The 19672-nt window shown below is 36.8% G+C and overlaps 1 protein-coding gene across 1 annotated transcript; it reads left to right on the top strand.

Moving 5' to 3' along the window:
- The first annotated feature begins 3426 nt into the window (after window positions 1-3426).
- Window positions 3427-17902, top strand: LOC140169744 (uncharacterized). The gene is made up of 4 exons (XM_072193041.1): window positions 3427-3823; window positions 14201-14383; window positions 15880-16036; window positions 17368-17902. The coding sequence occupies exons 1-4, from the start codon at window positions 3613-3615 to the stop codon at window positions 17432-17434; spliced, it is 618 nt and encodes a 205-aa protein (XP_072049142.1). The 5' UTR covers window positions 3427-3612; the 3' UTR covers window positions 17435-17902.
- The last annotated feature ends 1770 nt before the right edge of the window (window positions 17903-19672 follow it).

Genomic DNA, 19672 nt, shown 5'->3' with positions numbered 1-19672 from the left:
CGTTGAAATGTCTTTCCGCACACCCTATAACCGCAGAAAATGTTAAATTGTAATGATACTACAAATGGAAAACGTATCGAACCTAACCATGCTAACTCTCACTAAAACATAAACCCTTTAATCAATAATAGTCATAATTGCAGGAACCTGGAACCATCATATATTACAAAAATAAATAAAGAAATAATATCCTTATTTTTCGGTAAATTACACATTAAATTTCCATTGTAAAAAGTGGCGGCGCTGTTTAATGAGGCTCATTATAATGTCAATACCCTGTTGTTATCAAAAAGTTATCATGACCGACTTGCAGTTATCCCGACTGCACTGCTGGTCATCATCGACAATTTTTGATACAAACGCTATTTGGGTTTGGTTGTTTATTTTTTATCTTGGTGTTGTTTTTTTCGGCCGTCCAGATTTCGGGCGATTGTCCATTGAGCCACGAATCTCCATTTTTCTCAAATTATATCGAACAGATCCCTCCTCAATATTCAATAACCTTACAATTTCACTGTAAGATTTTCCTTCACTATGATATGCTTCTATAATTCGCATCTGGTGATCGGTAATTTTGTGCATTTTTTTGGCAGTTTGAGTCTGATCTGATGTTAAAACTGAACAATTTTTGAAGTCGAAATTAAACTATTATGCGTTGCTATATAGGAAATGCCTGTAGTGAGGCTGCATGTTATTAACTGTATGGAATTTTTCTCTTTTGGATCGTGGCAAAAAACTTAAGGGAGGTGTAATGAGCGAACCGTGGTTTGGATTCCAGAGGGAGGGTGTCTTTCTGAGGCACAGCCATCAGAAAATGAATAACTGAGATCGCGCGCCAAATAAACATACTGCAGAAATTTTCCAAGTCTTTAAAAAAATAGGCATAGATGGGAATCGAACCCGGCACCTTCCGATTCTGAATCAACGGATAGTATCACTTTGCCAACTTTCTGTCTGCCCTAAAACCTGTGATATTAATTCTTGATAATGCTTAACGGAAAAAATTAATACTAATGTACGATGTCCTTCAAAATCAAATAGAAATCCCACAACTAAAGTAGCAATCGATAAATCTGCTCACTCAATCAAATAATCAATCGAAAAATAAATAAATAAATAAATAAATAAACAAAATAAATAAATGTGTCCGTTCTCTCGAGCCCCAAAACGTCATTAAATAAATAAATAAAATGAATAAATAAATAAATAAATAAATAAATAAATAAATAAATAAATAAATAAATAAATAAATAAATAAATAAATAATACAAAAAGAAATTATAAATAAGTTTTTCGAGGCCCTAACGTTGGAAAAATAAAGCAGCATAAGAAAAGTGATAAACGCACGGTTTCGAACAAGCGACGCCAAGAACATCAACTCAGAAACCTCAACGCCTTAGACCGCTAGGCCATAGAATCACACAGTTTCTTCGAAGTCAAAGAAATGTATTAACCTTTAACGTTACGCAATATTGTCACATGACACGGGCACATGTCTGCGGGGAAAAAAAGATACTGCGTGATAGAAAGGCGCATAAATAATCGAAGGGTCTATCCCTGAAGTTAATGGTCATTGACCTGTAACCAATTCTTTGTATGCCAGTAATATACCAGCTACAGTCAACATATAAAAAGAAGCATATTGTTAGGCGTAGACGCAATCATCAATGCGGGAAGTATAAAACCATTGTCGCCACTCGTGCACTTGTTTGAGTCCACGGGCATTCCAAAAACAGCCTTCAACCCTGAAATCAGAGGTCGGTTTTGGGTTGTTACATGCAAATACAAACTAAATATATCATGAGAAAACCCACCAAGAGGACTACGAGACTTATTCAGAGCCAATCTACATTCTGTTATTTACAAAAGCCGACGATCAAGTGAAATTATAAAGGGAGCAAGACCAGATATCAACGTTAAATCACGGTAAGCCTAAAATCGCATCGAAAACGCCAAAATGCAGTCACAAAATTTATAATATTACTAAATCACCAAAACGAATTGTAACGTAGGTATGCTGAAAAGAGTTGTATTAGCAATAACAAAGTATGTGCAAAAAGATTTGTCTTTGGCATGTCGCTTTTTGAAATATCACCAAAAATATCAAATTTTGGAAAAACGCCCCAAAATTTAAAACAAACACGAACCTTCCAAAATAAATATATATTAACACTCGGCGGCCAAGTCACTACCTGTCGCTGTGATTTGGGGTAACTCGTTGCTTCCCTTCTCCAGATACCTGTACTTCAAGGTTGCTCATACCCCACGCCTTAATCGCATAACAATTACTAATCCGCTGTAATCGGGGGATACCTTTATTCCTCTAGTATCACAATTCATAACCTTGATCATTGGTTATGCATCACATGTTTAAAAAAAAGAGTTCAAATACCCCGGGCGTCATCTGTTGTTATGGTGGTCGACAAGGATTGACGTCATAATTAGCTAATTAAGCACAGCGCCGCCACTTTTCCTATGGGGATTTTGTACAGGTTTTTCATGAGATAAAAAGAAAGTTTGTTTCGTTATTTCCCAGCAGTGGTTTGATGTTGAAACTGATTAAAGGTATTTAGGTGATATTGAACTAAATAAATAGGTTTCAAGTTAGTATTATTTGCTAAAAATTCAATAGTTGTTACCGTGGAAAGACTTTTAAACGGGGGAGTACAGCACTGGTTTTTCGAACAAGAAACCCGGTTTTATCGATGGAAACCCTGGTTCCTAGATCGACAACTTATCGACCCTGATTTCATTTTACCCCTGTACTTGAAAATTTATGACGTGGAAATAAGTAAAAATAAAATAGGATAAAATATCGGTGTCTATGGTCAAACAGATAAAAATGCCCTGGGCAGTCTATTAACTCCTTGCATGCTCAAGAATTCATCAAGATTCAACATTAACCAAGGTAAAATTGTTACTACTGCATAAAGAATAAAGGTTTAGAAAATATTATTAAGAGAAAGAATAACTGTGTTAATAAGCAATATTAAAAGAAAGAATATATATCTAAATAAGAAATTGACCTCTGCATGTTGAATAACAATGTTGAACTTTACTACATTGGCCTATACCACTGAGTTGCACAGAGGTCCAGAGAAGGGAACGTGTTATTTCACATGGTTTGGTGGGAGCTGGGAGCCCTCCTGCCGACAGTGGTATGTGAAAATAAGACCAGGGAAAGAAGATTTCAAAAGTGAAAAATAACATTTAATAACTCTATTTGAAACCCAGCAAAATAAGATATGCTTTTTTCGAATATTCTATAATTTTTACCAATTTCAATTAGAATCGAGCAGAACCTAACCATCTTTCCTATTATTTTCATCAGAATGAAACTGAAAGAGAAATTATTTTATTACTACGAAATTAAACATTTGCGGGTTCATTATTACGAATATAGAAACGAGAGCAATCATTTCAGCATCGGTCTGTAAGCTGTAAGCATTGGCTTGTTGTTATCTTCTTATTACCATTATTATTTAACATTATAGTATATACTTCTGTTTTTGTGACTGTTTACGTCCTGTTGGAAGGAAAAACAAAAAACATTAAAACGCCAACCCAACAGTGAACAGTTGATTTAATTGAAAGAACAACAAAATAACAAAAATGGAAGTACATCACATCTTGACCATTGTAATGATATGGATGGTCCATTGTAATGCAACTCCGGGAGCTAATGAATGTCAGAGTGCAACTGATGAGCAGCGCTGTCAGGAAACTTGCGTCAGATGCGTTCCTAATCGACAGGATGTGTTACAACGGATGGGGTGCTTGGAGAAATGCATTGCGGACGGTTTAAACCAGTTTACGTGTCCAGGTAATCGTTGTGAAAAACAGTCTATATTTGTTTACTTGTTTGTTTCCGTTGCAATATTCCAATTACACAATGGACTTATTAGCGTTGTTGCGGCTCCCGTATGCATAAGCACCGTAGATCTTGATGAATAGACTTACGGTTAAAAGTCAATCAGCTGTATAATTTGAAGTACTCGCGATATCAACATGCGTGACACACCACGAAGAGCGTGCTGATATCAATCAATAAATCCGACATGAAATCGAATCCAAAGTATAATACACATAACAATGAGAGGGTTTGTGCATCGATGCATATATAATAGTAGTCCTCTTCAATGAGGGCGGTGGTTTTCGATTCACAAGCTTCATGGTCATCACGGAGCAGAAGAAGCTCTGAAAGATTTTGAATATAGGGAAGGGGGGGCAATTGTTTTGAGTCTGCTCCGAGACGCGATATGCTGAAGGGGTGGGTGCGGGAGGGCGGGTTTTGAAATACATACATGTTAACCTAAAATCAATTGCATTATGAATTATACCCTAAAATTAGGAATTTGGAATTTGACCTTAAAATACAATACAATAAAATAAAATAATGAATACCAAATTATGAATTTTACCTTCAAATTGTGAATTTGATCTTAAAATTATGAACTTTACCCTTAAATTATGAATTATTGGGAGGTGCCTAGGGTACTTGGCCCCACCAAAATTATTGCCCCCCCCCCCCCACCAGCCCTCGGCGATTCATGGGCCACTGCGGAGTTGATTCGATTATATCAGCAGGTTCTTGTCCTAGCCTTGGAAAGCAAAATAAATTCTATACCTCTCACCTCAAATATTTCGGGCAAAGTGAATTTCTGGGGTGGGTAGACAACTTTGGCCAAAATTGGCGCAACAAGTTTACATTTGCATATTTTTTTGTGTACTGCCACCACTTTGTTTGTCATAAAATGTGTATTCTTGTTTCATGTCATAAACAATGGCGGGCCAGGATTTTTTCAGGGGGCATGGGAGGGGCTAAATCAGCCAATATTCTCCCATGCCCCCCCCGGCGCCGCCTGTATGTGATTGTTTAAGCTGAGACTATTATACCTAGTCTCAGGTTTAAATGAGGTATTTTTTTATCTCAATTAATATTGTACATGTACTAAATAAAAACCGAAGGGTGATATAGGGCTGATTATAGCCTTTGAAGTGGTCAGGCGCCCTCTCTATCTCTCTCATCATAATGCTCTCTCTCCCTTTCTTCTCTCTCCCCCATATGGCCCCAACCCACCCACACTGTCTCTCTCATTCCCTCTCACCTCCACTCTCACCTCTCCCGGGAGTGAACTTACAAGTAGGCCTGTACGAACGGAGCCCCACTGACCGAGTTTTGGGATATTTTTCACTGATTTGCAGCTGTTTGCTGTCATTTACTCATCAAGGCGGAGTACCGTTATTATAAGGACTATGCCAATTATTTAAAGATTGACATGTAGAGAATAAGCCTTTGTTAGTATGCTAATTCTCCTTTGTTATATACCGTACGTTTGATTGTTGTGGATAAAGGATATGACCGTAGCCATGACTTCTATGTTCCTTCATTGTTAGTTACCGTAAGGGATTAGAGTGCGCATAAGGCCGCTTGTTATGCTAATTCTCTTCATTGTTTGTTACGGAACAGGTTACTCACCTTAGGTAAAGGTTTAAACTCAGTCGCTACGCTATTGCGACGATTAATTGACTTTTATTGAATAAAACCGCTGTTCCAAAGGCGACTGGGTGTAAACTTTTACCTATGGTGTCTAATAGTACGGTAAAACAATGAAGAAAATTACCATAACACTTATCGGGCTTGCGCAGCCGAGCAGTCTCTCTAATCCCTTATGAAAACTAACCATATCAGTAGTGGGGTGGTGGAGGTGGGTATTGTGGGGGGGGGCGGGGCAGTGGCGGCTGCAGGCATTTTTCGGGGGTACAAGGGTGGGGTGGGGTCAAAGTGAATTTCAGGGGGAATCAACCCATTTTGCGCAAAAATGGAGCAAAAAGTATTTTCTATCTCAATTTCTGTTTGTGTATTGTACCAAACGAAAACCGAAGGGGTTATGTGAGTTGATTTATAATTTGGCTTCTTTAACAAAGATTTGTTCATCAATTTATCTTTTTGAGGTTACACGAAGAAACGTATAAAAAACGTATAAAAGACGTATAAAGTTGTTCCCTAAAACCGCGCTTTCTCAGCAATCAAATATCGCAGTGAGTCAAATGTTGGTGCATGGATGTATCTTTACATTGTTTTTGTGTGTTTATACAAATTTTTAGAATCCGTTTGAAAATCCTTCGTTTAAATCATTTTTACGCACCATGTTCAAAAGATCAAAAACGCGTTCCATGCAGTTTTTTTCAAATGTTCGCTCCGAATAAAACCACGCCGAGTGATTATTTTCTCTTTTTTTGTATTGTACTACAAATCGACCAAAGAAATAATGTTGCCATGGGGAAGAACAAAATACAGTACCGTATTATTAGCCCGTTTTTGGGAACAATACACTCCTCGAAATAAATTTTATAAATCTAATGATATATTCTTAAAGCGTATGTAGCTGGGAGGAAAAGCCGACGATCAATTGATTGATCTTTTATATTGAAGATATTGATTTTTTCCCAAAAGACCTTTTTTTTTTGGTGTTTTGGGAAAAAAATCCATATCTTCAATACGAAAGGTCAACATTTTCAATTGATCGTCGGCTTTTCATCCCACCTACATACACTTTAAGTATAAATCATCAGATTTATAAAGTTTACTTCAAGTACTGTTAAATATCAAAAATATAAATTTTTAATGATTTGCCATAAAATGTGTATTACATTAATTTCAAAAAATCAAAATTATTTGATATTAGAAGGACATTCTTCGTATTCAGAATGCAATTCGATATGTCTGATGTGCTCTAATGTCCCACAATAAATACTGTCCAAACGTTCATACCCCTTCCCTTAAGTATGCTGCCAAATACTGATAGATATCGGGCTGATTATACTGTCATTGGAAGTGGTCAGGTGCCCCTCTCTCTCATCATAATAATAATTATTATTATTATTACTATTTGAACCAACTCGATATTATGAGTTCAGTTAATAAAACTTCAAGGGTCTTTTGGTGAAAGTGGTGCCGCAATTGGGAACTTGGTCCAATTTTTCCCTTCCCCTCTTCACCTGTGCCTCATCTCCCGGTCCCTTTCTCCATGAAACACACACACACACACACCCTTTCTCTCTAGGTAGGGGGCTGATCGCCTTTGATTGAAGTTACCAAGTACAATGCCAGAGTCCGCTTCCCTCCCGTAACATTAACTCTTCCTCCTCTCCCAGTCCATCCCCTTTCCTTATCTGCTCTCTCTCCCTCCCTTTCTTCTCTCTCCCACACATGGCCCCAACCCCGACCCCGTCTCTCTCATTCCCTCTCACCTCCACTCTCTCCTCTCCCAGGAGTGAACTTACAAGTAGGCCTACGTCTCGTGTGGACTCACTCGGAAGTTACTTTCGAAATTAAACGAACATGTAAACACATCGACTTCTCTGGGGTTAGGTGAATGACCGCTAAGGTGCCTCCTTTGTTAGTATGCTAATTCTCCTTTGTTATATACCGTACGTTTGATTGTTTTGGATAAAGGATATGACCGTAGCCATGACTACTATGTTCCTTCATTGTTAGGGTCCTTTCATCTTTTCTGTTTCGGTTTCGGTTTCCGGTTTCGGTTTCGGATCTCATTGTTATTTTGAAGTGTTAGCACGGTACGTGTGAACAATCCTTTTATTCTAGTCTTTTGTTGACTACAGAAAAGTTGAACGAAGATAACTTCTGTTTCGGTTTCGGGAGTTATGTTAATTTCTGACATGAAAAACGTGAGATGAGAGGGTTGATGCTAATCTAGACAAAAGAAGTGTCTAAATTTTACGGTGGTAAATTCGCGATAAAGTGTACGGCTTCAATTGACTTGCGTTGGGTGTATAGGTACTCCAGCCTAAGCGGGAGTATCTCCTGAAAATAACCCAGCGTCGAAATATACATTAACATGATTAATATAAATTAATCAATATTAATCAGTGTTGCCAAGAATTACGTATACTTGTTCGACGTGCAATCGCGGAAAATCGGTCATTATGCTTATGTAGCGATTAAATGGGGAATTATTTTCGTCCCAAATTACACCTTAAAACTTGGTAATGCAACACCAGAGAAGTGCGTTGAAGTGAAACTAATAGGATTTCTTTATTGGAATTGGTAATCTGATAATTGCTTCAGGCAAAATTGCCCGACTCAAATCTATTTTAAATGTATATTATTTGAGAGAGTGGGGATGATGAGACGCGGAGATGATCTGGTAGAGGAGAGAGAGGAGAGGAGAGGAGAGGAGAGGAGAGGAGAGGAGAGGAGAGAGAGGAGAGGAGAGGAGAGGAGAGGAGAGGAGAGGAGAGGAGAGGAGAGGAGAGGAGGAGAGGAGAGGGAGGAGAGGAGAGGAGAGAGAGGAGAGAGAGGAGAGGAGAGAGGAGGGAGAGGAGAGGAGAGGAGAGGAGAGGAGAGGAGAGGAGAGGAGAGGAGAGGAGGAGAGGAGGAGAGAGAGGAGAGGAGAGGAGAGAGAGAGAGGAGAGAGGAGAGGAGAGGAGAGAGAGGAGAGGAGAGAGGAGAGGAGAGGAGGAGAGAGAGAGGAGAGGAGAGGAGAGGAGAGGAGAGGAGGAGAGGAGGAGGAGGAGAGGAGAGGAGAGGAGAGAGAGAGAGAGGAGAGGAGAGGAGAGAGGAGAGGAGAGGAGAGGAGGGAGGAGGAGAGGAGAGGAGAGGAGAGGAGAGGAGAGGAGAGGAGAGAGAGAGGAGAGGAGAGAGGGAGAGAGGGAGAGGAGGAGGAGGAGGAGAGGAGAGGGAGAGGAGAGGAGAGAGGAGAGGAGGAGAGGAGAGGAGAGGAGAGGAGAGGAGAGGAGAGGAGAGAGAGAGGAGGAGAGAGAGGAGAGGAGAGGAGAGGAGAGGAGAGGAGAGGAGAGATGATGATGATGATAGTGATGGTGCTGATAATGATGACAATGACGATGATGATGATGATGTTGAATAAATATGACATGGTATGACATTCAATTGTTAATCTGACAATTGGGCCTATATTTCAACGTTTTTACAGAAAATTCGACCTTTTCACTCGGATTGGCATTTTGTCACATTACATGTGAATCAGTTTACCAACATCAAAGGCCTATCGGTATTAGAGGACATTAAAGCGACCGAAAGGGGCGCTAGACCACTAAAAACACCGGTCATCCACACAATGTGGGTGTTCCATTCTTGTCTTATCCAGCCTTTATTAACAACAGGCATGCAGGTATCTCTCTATTGAAATCAGCTGATTGGTACTTCAATGAATTCAAGGAGCAGATCAATTAAATCCCTTGCGTTTTCGTTTCTGAACAATAGAGCTCCCGAAACAGAAAAGATGAAACGAGGGTTAGTTACCGTAAGGGATTAGAGAGCGCATAAGGCTGCTTGTTATGCTAATTCTATTCATTGTTTGTTACGGAACAGGTTACTCACCTTAGGTAAATGTTTAAACTCAGTCGCTACGCTATCGCGACGATTGATTGACTTTTATTGAATAAAACCGCTGTTCCAAAGGCGACTGGGTATAAACCTTTACCCAAGGTGTCTGATACGGTAAAACTCTCTCTCATCATAATAATAATTATTATTATTACTATTTGAACCAACTCGATATTATGAGTTCAGTTAATAAAACTTCAAGGGTTTTTTGGTGAAAGTGGTGCCGCAATTGGAAACTTGATCCAATTTTTCCCCTCCCCTATTCACCTGTGCCTCATCTCCCGGTCCCTTTCTCACCCCACTCTCCCTTTCTTCCCTCTCCACACACAACTTTATGAAACACACACACACACCCTCTTTCCCTGGGGGGGGGGGGGGGCTGATCGCCTTTGATTGAAGTTCCCAAGTACAATGCCAGAGTCCGCTACCCTCCCGTAACTTGATCCAATTTTACCCTTCTCCTCTTCGACTGTCCCTCATCTCCCGGTCCCTTTCTCGCCCCACCCTCCCTTTCTTCTCTCTCCCACACAGTGACAACTCCATGAAATACACACACTGGGGGGCTGACCGAACCACCGTCAGTCCGAATTTTTAGGGTTCGGATTCGGGTTGGGTTTAGGGTTAGCGTTAGCGTTAAGGTTAGGGTTAGGAACTGACAGTGGTTCGAACTGACGGTGTGTAGGCCTACCAAACAAATTAAACTTTGAGGAACCTTTGAGAAAAATGCGGACATCTGTGGAGATGAGAAAAGAGGAGAGGAAAGGCGAAGAAAAGAGATCGAGGACATGATAGGAAAAAATAGGCCTATATTTTAACGCATGTTCGTGGTAAAATCAGTAGATTTTTCAGGCTGAGTTTTGCTTTATTCCGTGTTTGATTATGAAAAACGGAACAAATTTTCAAATATGTTGTACGAAAAAATAATCACGAGCGGGAGAGGAAAAGCCCCGGCCGGGGAGAAAGTGAAAGGAAAGGGAGGAATTAGATTTAGATGATGTTCCCAATTTCATCACTATCACCAAAAGATCCTATTTTATAAATAAATAAAAACCCTTTAAAAAGGGATGTACCGGGACAGGAATGATTTCATGTGAAGATTATATAACAAAAAGTAGATTACATTGAGTAACAACCATTTTCTTTTTTAAAATATAAATATACAGTAAAAATAATTTTTAAGTGTAAAGATTGTGGTTGTTTGAACATTTTGAGCCAAGTTCCATTTGTTGCTATTCTTTCAACATCAGTCTTTACGTTGTTACATAAATTTGAAAAAAGATGGAATAGATTCCAAACATTTGGTACCAAATGTGATCCCTTCTACAGGGTGTCCCAGAATGATTTGTACCGTGTTTGCAAAAATAACTAAAAATAGAAGACGGGCAGTGTATCAATTTTTGATACCAGCATTATAATGTTGTACATGTCTCTTACTTATTCTGTTAATTTCAGCACGCTACCTTTATTTGTTTTGGCGTGGCATGTAATAATGTAAAATCTATGAAAAACGACTTGCATACCTTCGAAAAATGGCACGATACGATTAAATGAAGAACGTGGGATGTTTGGCACAGCATTTCGACGACAACTACTGTTGGGGTTGCGCCTTAAAGCTTGCCGGACAGCTAAAATGTTCGCTCTAGTTCTTACAGTCTTACGAGCACCTGAAGCTTCACTCTGAAGCTTCGATTCTTGACAGTTCCGTGCTCGTCAAACTTCTGTACACTATCGTCTAATGAATCTTCTTTGCGTCTCAACATAGCTGCCGGTTTGCCAGTAAGTTTTTGAAAGAAATCCACGCTGCTGTACAGTAAATTGAGGAGCTTTGAGGAACCGTCTTTTCTGTACCACAACCAGTTAGATCTCTGCAAGCATTTCAAATGACATGGACCTCACACCACAATAACTATATTTAAAACTACCGCCAAAGAGAGAATAGGATTAGACCACAAATCCTTAATTCCATATAATGATTGTTTCGTAATGTCATAAATAATAGATAGATATCGGCTATTTAGTGGAAATATGAACAGGGCACAACTAAAATACCCGCATAACTTTTTCCAAGTAACTTTGTGCTGAACGGTTAGTAATGTTACAGATTTTCACAATAGGTTGCGTTGTCAAAACTTGGAATTCGCCATTTTTACGCAATCTTCTATAACTTCTACTAGAAACGTCCAATTTTTAAAATCTAAAAAATCTGATAAAGCTAAATAAATGTAGAACTTAAAATGCAAAAAAATATGACCATCTAACATACCCTTCATAGTTAAAAAAATCCACCATTCTCGGTACAGATCATTCTGGGACACCCTGTACATCCTCAAGAATTTCGGAAGCTAATTAATTGGCGATTTTGCCCAATAGTTTATGTTACACTCTGTTTTGTATTCTCTCTCACACTATACTTACGTCAAAACTGTCTATATAGTATAATTGTGATTGCACAAATGAAATTTGTAAAAGCAAACAACATTCGCATCTTTTAGTATAGATTAATTCATAACAATCTGGTTTGAAAATTTAAACACACAGAATGTTAAACACTATATCAAGAATAATTATTTTTGGAATATATAAACAACAAATATATTATAGGCCTACACATACTGAAACCCAATGCTATTGTATTAATTTTGTTTATAGCATGGTTAAAGACTAGTGATATACGTAGGAACATAATTCGTTACATCTGCACCAAAGCTACATTTTACTGATTTCTGATTTTTACATCTGCACCAAAGCTACATTTTACTGATTTCTGATTTTTCTGTATATCATCATAATATTATAGACAAAAATATATGAAGTTAATCAACTTATCCAAAAGAAGGTAATTGTTTATCATGTGTGCAAATAGCTTTTGATACCAGACTTTTGATTAAGGGCATAACATACACCCTCTTCTATCCTAACATATTATTATTATCATGTGAAACTCCTAAATGTAGAACCAATTGTCCTGCCAATTATTCTCTATCTCCCACCAACTGCCAATTAATTTTCATGTGTAAGTTTTCTGGAATAGATGTGTAATGACATCAAAACATTTTCATTAACCTATAGCAAGATCGCTGCTAGATAACCTTGACCCTGCTTGAAAAGCACTATGACATGATGACCACACACTGACACATTTACTGAGTATTTTATTGTCCCCTGCACTTTATACTCTAATAAGGTCAATGTGCATGGTAAGAGGACCAGCGAATTTGCCCAATTTTCAATTTAGAAAGAAAGTTCCTAAAATATATACTGATTTTACCTTAGTAATGCAAAATCAACACAAAACTTCTGCTTTCTTCACACACCAATTTTGGTATTTCTATTTGCTATGACAACTTGATCATTTTTTGACAATATTTTCTGTTTTATTCATAAACTATCAAACAGAAAGTTAGAAACAACAACAAACTTGATCCAATTAATAAGTACCGTGGCCAGCTTTGCTGGCCCCGGTACAAAAAATAACTCGCCCCGATTCCATCAATAAAAAAATTATTATGAGCGATGAGGACGCTAGACCAATTCAAACACCGGTGTCTATCAAACCGCAGACAAACCTTGAAACCTGGCAGATAAAGTTGACAGCACCCACCCAGCTCTATTGATGTATGAGGCACAACTTTCAGGGTCACATTTATAAAGACTTAACGGTGGGATTTATTGATTGATATAAGCCTGTATTCGTGGTGCGTCACGCACGTGAAGCTACTTCAAATTTTACAGCTGATTGACTTTTAACCGTAAATCTATTCATCAAAATCTACGGTACATATGTGATGCGATCAAGCAAAATCAGTCGGAACTCGGCAATAATAAATTTTCAGTTTCTTACAGGATAGTAAAAAACATTTACAAAGCTGGATTTTGCAGAAAACCTCATTGAAATTGAACAACCAGTTCCAAAGATATGAGCAATTAAAGAGTTTCCAAAACAAGAAGAAACAAAAGGAAATATCTCCTTTATTTGGCTATATCTCAAAATCAATATTTCCGAGTTCCGACTGATTTTGCTTGATCGTATCACATATATGCATACGGGAGCCGCAACATCGCTATTATACGCAATAGTCCTATGCTTTACGTCGGTACACCAACGCGTAACGGCACTCAAGGGTATCCCATAATGATTAGTAACAGTCAATTCCATATTTTTTTTCCCAATTTTAGAACTGTGAATATCATTGCTTTTGGTAGTTTTGTTATTTAGGACTAGCAAACAGTTCCCAAGGACTCAAGCCGGGCAGTCAACTATATTGTTGTTTGTTTTCAACAAACATTATGTTAGACATCCATTCAACACTTGTCATATTTCACTAACGTTAAACCTGCAAAAATACGGTAAATATTTTAGTCAACCATTATGATACTATGGTAAAAAAATGTTTCACAATAAATCTACACTTGTTACTGGCAACACAAATTATCAATACATACGCAGCTCGGGTCAAGCTCCTGGTCAAGCTCCATTTCTGAGCAAGTTTATTTAGTGCAACTGGCTCCACATCTGGGCATAATTCTCTGGCAAAACCAGTTCCTTTGTGAAATGTAACTTCAGGCAGCCAATCTCAAATGTTTGGCCGAATAATTACATGATGTGAATAAGTACATGTACATTTGGCATATTAGTTCGTTTTCCAAATATATTAGGCCTACTTTTCACACTACATTTTATAAAAAACCTTTAAGGGATATTGATTCTATGCAAGGTTCACGCATTTAGTCCCGGTGCCAATGTCACAAACACGTCACCAATGGGTAGAACGAGATTTGATTATGAGAATTAAATGATTGATTGATTAAGCATTTACTTTTTTTTCTCAGGGAGTCAATCTTTCCTTTGTGCAGTAACCAAGCCTTCTCCAGAACTGCAATCAGAGATTGAGGATCACTACGCAAAGAAAACGAATTTGTTTTCCAACGGAGATATTGAAGCTCTAATGAATATGTACACTGACGATCTTGTGTGTATTGTTGATAACCAGAAGCCTTATACTGGAAAAGCTGGTAAATTTTTTCATGATAATTCAACAAACTAACTACCTGCCTAAGTTAATGTTTGGTTAATGTTTGATGTTTGGTTACACATTTGATGTTGTTTCAATGATATTCTGCGAACATAATCATAACACTTGCATATCGAGCTAATATTGTAAGAGGGCTACACACATATTTTTAATTAAACGTTTTACGACTTTTTTATGTTGCTATGTTCCCTGTTTACTCAACATTGAGCTATTGTCACTATTTTTTACTTAGAGTACACATAATTTACTACAGCACAGGTCATCCTTATCATTCTTGTAGTTCTTTTGCTGCCCCTGCACTATAAAACAGTATTCCTTTGTCTCTAAAATTTGTCCCAACTGTCGACAGTTTTAAGGCTATGCTCAAGAGGCATCATTTTTTAATGCATCTTCTTTTCACGTTTACTGGTACTGTATATGTTTGGCATTTGTTTTTAAACATCATTGCTGTAATAATTTGGTGGGTTAATTTTCAAGCTGTAGCTATTATTATCAAAAAAACAAGTATTAACCTAGCAAACACAAAAATGTTTTTAAAACGTTTTAGATTATATTTTGGGTTTTGGTTTAGGTGAAAACGTTTTAATAACATTAAAATGTCGGGTTATATAAAGGTCATGAAATCGTTTTAAAACGTTTTGTATAAAAACACACTACAACAATATTTTTAAACTGTTTTCGAAATGTCATTGTAAACTATTTTTTTTTTTTTTTTTTGTCCAAATATTTTGTCAACACTAAAAAACATTATGTTCAAATATTTGCACCCAGCAAACACAGAAATGTTCTTAAAATGTTTTTTACAAAACGTTTTAATACCATTTAAATGTCGGGTTATATAAAGGTCGTGAAAACATTTTAAAAACGTTATTGTAAATATTTTGGGCAAACATTTTTTGCAAAATATCTTTTCAACCGCAAAATAACATTCTTTTTAGAATGATTTGTACCAAGTTTTCAAAAATATTTTTGGAATGTTATTAAAACGTTTTTATACCCTTTATATAACCCGACATTTAAATGTTTTCTGTAAAACATTTGTGTTTACTGTGCAGTAAATTACCAACAAATGTTATTTAATGTTATGAAAACGTTTTATACCATGAATGTACCCTTTATATAACCCGACATTTAAACATTTCTGACAACCTTTTATAACCTTTTGCGAATGATGTCGAAAACGTTTTGTGTTTGCTGGGAAACTATATTTTACACTTACATTTCATAACTCAAAGCAAGACTTTTCCGATAGAACAAAATTTACCCATTTTCTCACCTTCATACAATAAATAGGTAGATAGCATACATTGCCTGACAAAAGTATAACATTTTAAACTTTTCATTTAAACCAGCGTGACACCCACCTCTTAAATTACCAAAACCCATCCGTAAAGAAATACTGTTGGGAATTTGCAGTGACTGTATTTCCTTCATTCCGCAGACTTCAACCGTAACTTAATTTTCCTTTTTGCTCAGGAATGAGGAAATTCTGTGCTGCCTTCATCTCTGCCAATCCCTATATCGACCATGTACACTTTGATCCCGTTGCCTTCGATGAAGAATATGGTATTATCTGGATTAATGGTGTTATCACGTGGTTTGATAATCAAGACCAGCCTGTTTCAACGAACAGGTAAGTATTCATGATGTGAATCAGCTTAACGCAAGTAAGTGAATGCTAACATATTATATAAAACACTTAGCCACTTACGACCTTTCTGTATTCAATCGTCGTTACAGTGGCGTAAGCGGCTTAGGGGAGGGCCAAATAAAAATCATGGTTGCATCATTTTGACCTGGTATTATCGGTGGGATAGACATGTAACACAACTTCTAAGTTCCCCCCTGACAAATGTTTGAACAAATCAATATTGTTTCAACCAAATTTAACAATTAAAAAAACATTATGTAGAACATGTACATCTATAGTATACAACTATCGTGCAATTCCAAGTTACGAGCACTTGAACAAAATGTTAGCATGTTTTAAAAGCAAAACTCTGGGTGAATACAGATATCTGGACCTCCCTATATTCCACAATTTCACTGGCTCTGACACTACATTAGCCTTTTTTTTTTAAAGAAAAGATTGAATCAGCATGATGGGAAGCCTGGAGTTGTTACCCTGATGAATAAATAATAATCTTTAAAAGCCGGAAAGTAATTATTCTGTGGTTCAACTGTTTTAATAACTTTCTATTTACACTATTCTGGCCGTGATCGGGTGCATTTAGTGGAAAAATTGCTCCTTGATCCTTTTCTTTTGTTTTATCTTCACGATTTTCTCTTTCATTTTTGTCTGATGGGCACTGTTCAATTCAATTATTAGCAATGTTGGTGTCAGATAATTAAAAACCGATAATGTAAGATTTGCTTTAAACTACACCCAATCTTTGCAGTAATTTATAGTATATTATATCAATTTTGCATTAATGGTAACTATTTCTTTTCATTTGCCATACTTAATAAAGGTGATACTCACTTCACTATGTCTAAAAAAACTTTTCTCAACTCAGATCTTAATACATGTCACAAATCTTTTTTGTTTTTGTCTCGGTAGCTCATTTTTATGAATTTGAGCGGCCATTTTGAATAGATCGCCCTCTGGAAAGCTATCCTAATAAGTCATATACATACGCATGGCTTCAGAATACTAACATCGCCAATAAATACTTTCTACCTTACTTAAATATTGCTCTTAAGTGACTGCATTACCCCATAAAAGGACATTTAACAGAATTTTGGCGGCCATTAAAAAAAGGGCCCTCTATCTGCCTACAGAATGCCCCGATATTTGGACACCCCTTCCAAATTGGATGCTGATACCCTAAGGAAGTGCCACAAAAGTTGACGCTTTTGTCCGGGCTGTCCACATATCTAAAAAAAAAAAGTTGCTACCCTACTATATAGATTTAATTGAAATACTTCATCTATTATCGTTACTATCATTGTTCCATCTTACAGGCTGATGGCTATCTTGAAGCGCGTCGAAGGGAAACTTCTAGAACACAGCATTGTCCTGTTTCAATAATACCCTCAACATCCTTAGCATCTCATTTTGTTAACAAAATGTACAGTGTGGACGATATTCGGTAAATTAAATTATGTAAAAGTACATTATTTTAAAGGATAATATTTAAAGCTAAGATTCGATATATTGATGCGAACTTAGTGGAAGATTCGTCAATAACTGTGTAATGATAGATAACGTTTTGTTCCGTAATATCTTCATGTTTAATTAAAGGAGTATATCAAAAGCTATTAAAGTGAAAGCCCCACTTTTGGTTCAAGTTACTTGGGGAATTAATCAAGGTTACAATTTATCCATGTAAATTCTGTCATGTCTGTCATCAAAGTAACAGGTGTATTGTCAGTTCTTCTGTGAAGAACTAACCAAGTGGGGCTATCTGTTTAAGCAATAAAATAATGCGAATGGCAAAGGGAAGTCAATAAATTAGATTCAATAAATTCATTGAATCTACATGTGTGTTCAGTCTAATTTGTCAGGTTTATTTTTCTTGATAGCCAGATGTTTATGTTTATAACAATCACAATTTCTGAAATTCAGTTACAGATAATCACCAAATCGAAATAAAAATTCAGATGATCAAGATGACTGGTCTCCCAAATAGACTAACATACCGGGTGTCCCAAAAAAAGGTTACATGTAGATTTTTGAAAATAATCTAAGTTAATGTTAGCAAACATAAATATCCTTTTCATGACATAATCTATGTACCCTCTACCAGTACCCATGTGAATGTCAAGTTCACAACCCACGTACTTAGTCTGCATTCCAAGCATTCCTGAGCAAGCTCGTGATACGTGATAATGCAACACGCGGTTCATTATATCACTGTCACAGTCATTGTGCATTTGGCGGGGCATTTGAATAGGCACAGCCATAGCATGACAGATGCAGTATTTTATTCTGATAAACAAAGAATAAAACCTGTTCAGTTTTATTTCAAGAGTTCAGTCAGAAATGTAAAAACAAACAGCAGCGATTTCAAGTCAACCAAATCCAAACAAGGCCTAAATGCAAAAAAAAAAATGTTATTCATTTTGTGATGATGACAGGAGATACAGCGTGCAGAACTGCTTTCATCAAAATCGTGTTCTTCTCTAATGCCCATTTTGCTTTATTTGTTAGCACCAAGAGTCAAGAAGTTCTAAAACTGATTATTTTCAGTGTACAATATCTAAGTTTTTAATATGCTTTTGTGCAATAAGTTCAACAATGAAAAATTAGAGAAACATAAAAAGTAATAAAGACAAAATCTAAAAACAAAGTTGTGCAATATTTTGATGGTTAGCCACTCTTGACACCCCTGCCATCTTGAGCTCATAAGTTAAGATGCTTTTAAGATACCGAATTGAAACTTAGTAAACAGTTACAAGAAGGATCAATTAATAATATCTGAAAAAATTACATTATTTTGTTGTACCATCACAAAATGCGGTTCATTTTCTACATGTAACCTTTTTATGGGACACCTTGTATGTAGTCAGATTACAATTTAAAGGCTATATAGTTATATTATCCTAGAAAAAAATTTGACGTCATGAAATGAAATGTGCTCGCTTTGAAATAATGGACTGTAAACACTCTCAATGCACATACTGTTGTAATTTAATGGTTTTTAAACATATGGATAAAATCAGCTGCTTCTTTATATATTAGTAAATTGTGATTTTATAATTCATCGGGTGTATTCCATATTGGGCCCGTATAGTGATTTTTTGTCATCAATTTTGTGTTTTCCATAGTGGCGTATCGACCATACGCCACTTTTTTAAACACATTTTACAATTAAGAAATATCGGCAAAAATGAAAAACGTTGCATGTCATAGTGGCGTTTCCGTAGAAACGTATCGGACCTATACGCCAGTATGGAATGAAGCCGACAAAAAGTAACGCCATAGGAATTACACGGATATCGAGATGGCGTAAGGTTAACGCTAGGTTAGGGTATTGCGTTTTGCGTGTTTTCAATAGTGACGTATAGAATGAAACCGGACTAAAAGTAACGCCATAGGAATTACACGGCGATCGAGATGGCATAATGTTAACGTTAGGTTAGGGTATTGCGTTTTGCGTGTTTTCCATAGTGACGTATAGTTTTGTACTTATTGTTTTCAGTTTGACAACAATGTTATGTATTTATTTATTTTGAAAAATATATAAACACAGGATGGGAGTGAACTACAAAAAAATTCACACATTTACAAAATAAAATGAATGTCTGATTTACACAACTCGATCTT

The sequence above is a fragment of the Amphiura filiformis genome, chromosome 14 (genome assembly GCF_039555335.1).
Source record: "Amphiura filiformis chromosome 14, Afil_fr2py, whole genome shotgun sequence".
NCBI classification, from domain to species: Eukaryota; Metazoa; Echinodermata; class Ophiuroidea; order Amphilepidida; family Amphiuridae; genus Amphiura; species Amphiura filiformis.
The sequence above is the reverse complement of the archived record's forward strand: the minus strand, read 5'-3'. Positions and strand labels throughout refer to the sequence as shown.

Excerpts from the sequence above, each read along its gene's own strand:
- LOC140169744 (XM_072193041.1), top strand. The coding sequence starts at position 3,613 with ATGGAAGTACATCACATCTTGACCATTGTAATGATATGGATGGTCCAT. Across the intron at positions 3,824-14,200 it reads AAACCAGTTTACGTGTCCAG|GGAGTCAATCTTTCCTTTGT; the intron begins GTAATCGTTGTG and ends TTTTTTTCTCAG. Across the intron at positions 16,037-17,367 it reads CAGCCTGTTTCAACGAACAG|GCTGATGGCTATCTTGAAGC; the intron begins GTAAGTATTCAT and ends TCCATCTTACAG.